Source organism: Salmo salar, chromosome ssa11 (assembly GCF_905237065.1).
Source record: "Salmo salar chromosome ssa11, Ssal_v3.1, whole genome shotgun sequence".
Classification (NCBI taxonomy): domain Eukaryota; kingdom Metazoa; phylum Chordata; class Actinopteri; order Salmoniformes; family Salmonidae; genus Salmo; species Salmo salar.
The window spans coordinates 69,864,317-69,872,479 of NC_059452.1; the positions used below are offsets into that span (position 1 = coordinate 69,864,317).

General features: G+C 44.1%; 1 protein-coding gene across 1 annotated transcript; it reads left to right on the forward strand.

Annotated features, from left to right (window-relative positions):
- The first annotated feature begins 4,394 nt into the window (after window positions 1-4,394).
- On the forward strand, window positions 4,395-6,103 carry pnx (posterior neuron-specific homeobox). The gene is made up of 2 exons (XM_014128150.2): window positions 4,395-4,828; window positions 5,212-6,103. Exons 1-2 carry the CDS (start codon window positions 4,684-4,686, stop codon window positions 5,727-5,729), a joined length of 663 nt encoding a protein of 220 aa, XP_013983625.1. The 5' UTR covers window positions 4,395-4,683; the 3' UTR covers window positions 5,730-6,103.
- The last annotated feature ends 2,060 nt before the right edge of the window (window positions 6,104-8,163 follow it).

Here is an 8,163-nt window from a genome sequence, read left to right on the forward strand (position 1 = left end):
CTCGGCTGCCCGGAGCCCTGTTCTGTGAGCTCGTAGTGAGTCGTCGAGCCACGGAGCAGGAGGGGAGGACCGAGCCGGCCTGGAGGATAGGGGACAGAGAAAATCAAAGGATGCAGAAAGGGAGGAGAGGAGGGTTGAGGAGGCAGAATCAGGAGATAGGTTGGAGAAGGTTTGAGCAGAGGGAAGAGATGATAGGATGGAAGAGGAGAGAGTAGCGGGAGAGAGAGAGCGAAGGTTGGGACGGCGCAATACCATCCGAGTAGGGGCAGAGTGAGAAGTGTTGGATGAGAGCGAGAGGGAAAAGGATACAAGGTAGTGGTCGGAGATTTTGAGGGGAGTTGCAATGAGATTAGTGGAAGAACAGCATCTAGTAAAAATGAGGTCAAGCGTATTGCCTGCCTTGTGAGTAGGGGGGGAAGATGAGAGGGTGAGGTCAAAAGAGGAGAGGAGTGGAAAGAAGGAGGCAGAGAGGAATGAGTCAAAGGTAGACGTGGGGAGGTTAAAGTCACCCAGAACTGTGAGAGGTGAGCCATCCTCAGGAAAGGAACTTATCAAGGCGTCAAGCTCATTGATGAACTCTCCAAGGGAACCTGGAGGGCGATAAATGATAAGGATGTTAAGCTTGAAAGGGCTGGTAACTGTGACAGCATGGAATTCAAATGAGGAGATAGACAGATGGGTCAGGGGAGAAAGAGAGAATGTCCACTTGGGAGAGATGAGGATTCCAGTGCCACCACCCCGTTGGCTCGATGCTCTAGGGGTATGCGAGAACACGTGGGCAGACGAAGAGAGAGCAGTAGGAGTAGCAGTGTTATCTGTGGTAATCCATGTTTCCGTCAGCGCCAGGAAGTCTAGGGACTGGAGGGTAGCATAGGCTGAGATGAACTCAGCCTTGTTGGCTGCAGACCGGCAGTTCCAGAGGCTGCCGGAGACCTGGAACTCCACGTGGGTCGTGCGCGCTGGGACCACCAGGTTAGAGTGGCAGCGGCCACGCGGTGTGAAGCGTTTGTATGGCCTGTGCAGAGAGGAGAGAACAGGGATAGACAGACACATAGTTGACAAGCTACAGAAGTGTTGTTTCTTGTATTATTGTCTCTTGTGTCTTTAGAGAACTGTTTCACTTTGATATCCTTTTTCTTCTGTCCTGATTTTCTCTTTCTTTTCTTCTGTTAACTAGATATTCTTTGTTGTTCTTCGTTAGCTAGCTAGCTTCTTCCAAAAGAGTCCCTAGCAACTGCTTAGCAACTGGTAAACAATTCAGCTAGCTAAGATAACTACAATTTTATGAAAAATAGTTATTTTTCAAAAGCCTATCTTCTTTGTTTGTTGCTTGTTTTTTCTCCTATTCAGTCTTGCAGTTTTCTTTTGCTTTTTTCCGATGTACTTCACTCTAAAAACCATGTAAATTTCAATATTTGTAGGAGCTCATTTTTCAGCTGCTGCTGCTCAAATTGGAGTTCCGGAAATCATCAATCATACCATACCATAACCCGTTTTACATTTCAACTTAAATTGGGTCAGAGGTGAACGTCCCAAGGTTCCCACTTAGACTTTTCTCTGCTAGGATGGTCCGTATAAAAAAAAAAAAAACACTCTGAGTGCAGCATTATTGTAAAACAGAAACACAGCTGATTAATGAAATTGCATTCTAAACTGAAGATTATGATTAGGTTATTATTGGAGTCAGGTGTGTTAGCTGGGGCTGGGTCAAAACTGTAACACCAATCAGGCCCTCGGGGACTGGAATTGCTGTAGAACATGTTTTTTAGTCAAAACCCACGTCTATAAATGAAATAGCAGTTTCTTGTTTGAACACATAAGCTTACATTTATGACCACAGACAAACCCCTTCCTAATGTGTGGTTAAACATGTCTAAAACACCTTTATTACCACCATCAATGCTATAATGCCCTTCTGATATTTATTGGCAGTTTCCTCCGGCTTTACCATGAGGACAGAAGGGCACCATTATACCCCATAGGCGTGTGGCCAAAAGTGTGGCAGACAGATAGACCATAAAGGAATCCTAATGCTGTGGAATGCTAAAAGCACCCCTGAGTGTGGTTAGAAGGGCTTTTAACTGTTGTTAAGGAGATTACATATTGTAGGTTCTCCTCCTTTTCGCTCTCTTATTGTAGTGGAGCCCATCTGTGAGGTAGAGTGGAGAGAGGCAGGTCGAATGGGGGGGGTTAAGGAGGAAAGGGCTGAGGGGTAGTTATGAATGGGGTACCCCCTGTATGCCCATTCAATTCTCAATTACACCATGACTGTCAGGATACATACATTTCACCCACTGTAGCCTAGGCCCTACCATCGGTATAGCTAATGATATCTAACCACAATGCATGATGTCTATCATGAAACAATGTTGATGGGTAAATTCAACCTTTATTTAGGCTTTACTAATAGACACAAAGGATAGACCTGGGCCTGGTTAAAGTTAAAAAGTATGCTGTATAATCTAGAAAACCTCTGCCACTTCCGGTCTTCTTCTTGCCCTCCCCCCTCCTTATCCTCACCTCATTCTCACCCCTCTCCGTCAGATTTAGATCAGATACCAGTTTTATTAGATTTTTAGCAATATGGAAGGTCATGTGAAATGTAAGGTAAATACACTCACTTTTGAAGTCAAGATTATGTCAAGAATATAGAATAAAGTTGATGCAATAATACTTAGGACTCTTTCTTCGACTCTGGGTAAGCCAGTGCATGGTGTGGGTTGGCAAGTTTGATGCTCTTCACCACACATATCATAAATGGTCCCCCCTGGTCTCCTCTGGTCCTGCTGGACAAAGGCATGGGTCAGGGAGGGTCAGGCCCACTGGTGACATCTGCTAATTGTCCCGGTGGGCCGGCCTCTCTTCTCCCCTCAATACCAGCCGCTCTGTAGGGGTCACTGCTGGGAGGACGCTGGCAGATGCCATCCTGCTACCCCACCTTTACGATCTGGCCTGCTCCAAGGGGTCAGGTCATTTAACCCCCTCATATACCCCTTCGGACCACTCTTCGGTTGGAGCCTCCCCCCCCCCCCCCCTTTACTCATTCTCTGGAGACTACAGATCAGTAGAAGTCATATTACTACTGTACAGCTAAGGACAGGACTATTACTAAGGCTTAAAAGTGCTTGGTGCAATAATAGACCATTCCTGATAGAGGATGCAGATATACAACATGTAGGCTGCAAATAATGTATATGTAACCGATGTGAAATGGCTAGTTAGTTAGCGGTGGTGCGCGCTAATAGCGTTTCAATTGGGTGACGTCACTCGCTCTGAGACCTGAAGTAGTTGTTCCCCTTGCTCTGCAAGGGCCGTGGCTTTTGTGGTGCGATGGGTAACGATGCTTCGAGGGTGACTGTTGTCGATGTGTGCAGAGGGTCCCTGGTTCGAGCCCAGGTAGGGGCGAGGAGAGGGACGGAACCTAAACTGTTACATATAGTAGGCCCTACAGTTATTTGGAAGACTTGTAGACTGCACTGAGCTGCACCACCTAAACAAAGTTTGCACTTATCAGTGGGCTTGATTATTATACAGTAAAAACTTCCCGGTGGATCTCTCTGTGGTCATATTATGCTCTGTGGCTGATGTTGCTTTCATCTCGGTTTGGTTGATATGAAAGAGACTAAGAGATTTTGTATAGACGTTTGTTGACTGGTTTGAACTGCAACCTACAACAGTCCACAATCGGATCGCAATATTTTCCCACTTCGACCCCAGCAGGTGTATTTTGAAACGTTGGAGAAACTGTACACCAATGAATAGCATTTGGAGAACCAATATCAAGGGATTTTTAAACGAACTTTCTAACAGTAGGCTACAGCAGCACTTGGAAATAAATGAACAAAAAGGCACAACATGTTTCCCAATGATAAAAATCAGTCTAGTTTCCTCCTGTTGAACAGGCAGATGGGCACTCATAATCTTGTTAGTTCTAATTGTGTGGCCCTCTAATTATAGCTAAGTACTTTGTCTGATTAGACTGACTACAAAGCTATACACTTTAACCACATTCAATAAAAAACCCAAATGCCTCTATTGATATTCGTGCACAAGTGAAGCAGCAGAATTTTGCCTTACAAATCCCTCTGAGTAGAGTCGATTAATTAGCATTACAACACGCGTTTACGTGTCCTACCAGCGTAAAATCACACAATTGCAAATAACGACAACTCAAACGACAAACAGGAACACGGTTGTAAAGAAAGGGGCACATTTTAACCAGATGCCCTGCAATAAGTAACCCAGCTAGCTGAGCGCGAGGGGCACATTTTAACCAGATGCCCTGCAATAAGTAACCCAGCTAGCATTAGCATTTAAAAGTACCCGCGCGGGGGTTCCTTTTTCCGCGCACGAATCGATATCGTGTGTGTGTGTGTGTGTGTGTGTGTGGCGCGTGCCAAATGTAGGCACGCAGGAAGAAGGAGCGTGTGTTTTGTCTTGCATTGCGCAGTGACTTGTCATTGTGGACCTTTACTGTTTTGGAAATGTAAATGTTATGCTTGTGATGGGCGTGTTCTTGACCTGTATAAATAGATGTGGCGAAAGGGCCACATGCATCAGATCACAGGGAAGCAAGGTGGATATAAGACACGCGCGCAGTGGTAGCCTACTCGAGTTCTCTGCCACCTTCTTCAGCGAACAACGTGCCTTTTCGTCCAATTTTACAGAACACAAAAAATTGAAATGCAGCCAGACAAGTTGCTGCAGGTCAGCAGAACCTCTTTCTCTGTAGCAGACATCCTGGATCCGTCTAAATTCACTGGGAGACCAAGCATTACTCATCCAAACCATGGTTCAATTGAGACTGACGCAGCGAGAGGGACCCCAGGTGAGATATCTGTTATTCTATCTATTTATTTTGAAAGCTTAAGGGCTTTAAAGCTTTACAAATACATGAATGGCTTCGAAGCTATTTACTTACTCGTGAGCTGTTGCTTTTTATAAATATGATCCTTGGACTGAGGTATAGGTTTTAGACAGAAGTTTAGTTTAATAAGAGTATCCTCCTACGTTAGATGCAGTAGTATTAGTTTTATCCCAGTAGAGGTCAGTGTTGGTTTATTTATTATTGGCCCAGCCTCAAACTAGTATCATAATGACAAACTTTCATGAAAAGGTTATTTCTTCGTCAGCATTCAACTAATATCATCATAACTGCTGATTTTTAAGAATGGATGAGTTCCTGCCCTAAACTCACTATTTTCTATTCAGATGGGGCAGCCATTCCTGAACGCCAATCCAGAGTAGAATTCCCAAGTGGTCCAGCAGCCAGCGAATGCTCCACCACAGTGGAATCAGCTATGTCGTCGGTAGCGAGCGAGGCCCATCCTGCATCTGCGTTCCACTGTCTGGAGAGGTCAAAGGGCAAGTTGCGGCGGGTCCGGACAGCATTCACCCTGGACCAACTACGCATTCTAGAACATAGTTTCCATAGCAGCCACTACCTGTCTGTATTTGAGCGTTATGCTATTGCTTCGACACTCTGTCTCACAGAGAACCAGGTGAAGATCTGGTTCCAGAACCGACGCACCAAGTGGAAGAAAGAGTGTGAGGGGAAAGGGGTGCCTGAAGAGCAGCTCCAGTGTGGAGTCGGATACCCCTCACCACCTCCTGTCTATCCGACAACCCTGCCACTATACAACACTATGCATTGTCACCAGGGACCACAGATTCAACTATTCACGCCACCAAGCTTCCTCGTTCCACAATACCACCGTCATCCGTATTAAATGAGAAAGGATGTAGCCTGTTTGTAAGAGCTAACATTGGTGTTTGTAAGGAGATTGACGTCAGAGTTCACAGTTTAGATACTATAACCTGCTCTATCATAAATGTATTTGTGCAATATACTATAGTCCACTGTAAATGAATGTAAGTATTTATAATGAGTTACTATTTATGTGCTGTTTGAAAGCCAGTGGGAAAACTATGCCAAGCTATCCTGTAATGTGCCAAAAGATTATTGCTGTGACATGTTGACTGATAGGCTTATCTTTCTTACTGTTGAAAGCTTTGAAGTTATTTTGATACATTGCCATGCATGAAGATGACATATTTTTGTACTGTACAATGAGTGTTCTTCCAAATAAAATAAGTAAATCAATCCTGCATTTTTATTACGCAAGAAAGACACGCACAGATGGAGCGGATATGCTCGTAATAGCCGCCAGTCCTTCTAGTGGTTTCCTGGTCTCAGACGAGAGACGGCACCACTTGGATGAGGAATGCATCCAATCAGGCCAGCAGGAGCACACACATATATATACACACACTGGATCCAAACAGCCAGAGCACATCAGTGTGTGACCAAACACGTGCTCTGTGTTATCGGGTCATCAGATATTAGATCCCCCCTCCACCACCTCCCTCACTATCACCAACCCCAGCAGAATAATCACTAAGGAGATGCAGCTATTAAATAATCCTTGTTATGCTTCTTAGGTTTTCTTAATGTGGATCGGTAGGTTATGGCTCCTCACAAATAAGCAGATCTAAATGTTCAGGGTATTTTAGGGCAGCCCTAATATGACCATTCAGAGCACTGCAATCTGTAACTTCCAAGTGTCACTCAAAAACCAAAGAGGAACAGTAAAATAATAGATATACCCATTGGTGTAAATCGCTCTTTGGCTTTGGTTGTTTCACAGCAATTTCCTTGTACTTTGTCATGTAGCCAAAGGGGACAGACAGTCCGAGACAGAAGTTAGAGAGCACTTCAAGTTATAAGGGAACTCGTTGACGGTGCTCTGTAACCACCGAGATAGAGAGATCTCTCTAACAGAATATTAACACTTATGCTCTTTACATGGAAGATCTTTCCATGTAATAATCTCTGTCCATTACATCCATCTGAACTATAGCAGATTGTTTTGTTCTAGAGATCTTAGAGGAGCAGAACTCCTCCTTGACCACCAGGCACCTCCTCCAGGACCACTATTACAACCAGATGGATCCACCGCAAAAGAATGCACAACAGGGAGAACATTATGTTAACTCAAACAGATAGAAAATGGCAACTTGAATTTCTATTACATTTAAGAAACAAACCATTTTTTCTTCCAGAATTAAAGAACAACATCCACATGGATTGTGATAGGATATTTGATCTCTGGATTGATTTCCGTGGGTATATACTTTATTGGTTCTGTTGATATACTGTATGTGGTAGCTGGTACCAGGCTGTTTGTGTTATCATTCATGTTTCACATGACAAAGAGTGGCAAGGAGTGGAATGATAGCACAAACAGACTGGTACCCAGGCTAATATATGGGTCATTGGATGGTCTTCTTCATTGGGTTAAATGTAGCTCGTTGTCCTTGCTTTGATAATTGGACACAGCCGTTGGGCAGAGTGTCAACACTGACTCTGTCTTTAACAATGGAGGGTGGGTTCTCTGGTTCTCTCCATGAAATGATCTCAGTCACTGTGGGACTAATATAAGACTTAGTCCAATAGTTCAGGCGCGCACGCACGCACGCACGCACACACACACACACAGTTGTAGGCCTATCACAGTCACTAACAGCAAGGCCAAATGTGTGTAAGTGAACAGAAGAGAGAGAGACGAGATCTTATGGAAATAAATTGCCAATTTTCCATGAGACACACAGATACAGATGATACAATAGAGACATCAGTATGACTGATTGGGTGACTGGTTACATGCTACAGTAATAATGTAGAAGGTATTTTTCCGTCCTTGAGGCTTCAACATAGATGTATCTACCAAATCATAAACTGTACAGGAATTCACAACCCATTAATTTATAACTTTTATACATGATCAAATGTACGACATGTGATAACCAGGTATGTAGAGCTAAGTACATACACTGCTGGATTACCTCCCAGAGTTCATAGCGTTTTAATTCATGTTCACCGACTTCTGACGATCTGTGAATAGCAGACTTCTATCGTTTCTTTGCACATCAGATCAGATGTGTTCTTTGATGCATGGCAATACAAAGGAATGTCCTCCTGCTGACATTCTGCAGTCTGACTCACTGCTCCAGTGTAGAAATGGAGAACGTAGATATCCCAGCACATCTGGCCTAGAAATAGAGCACTTAGACATCACAGCACATCTGACTGCCATTACTCTCACAGGAGAAATAACTCTCTGTAACTCAGTGGCCCCTAGACTCAGTAGTCCCAGCATGAGT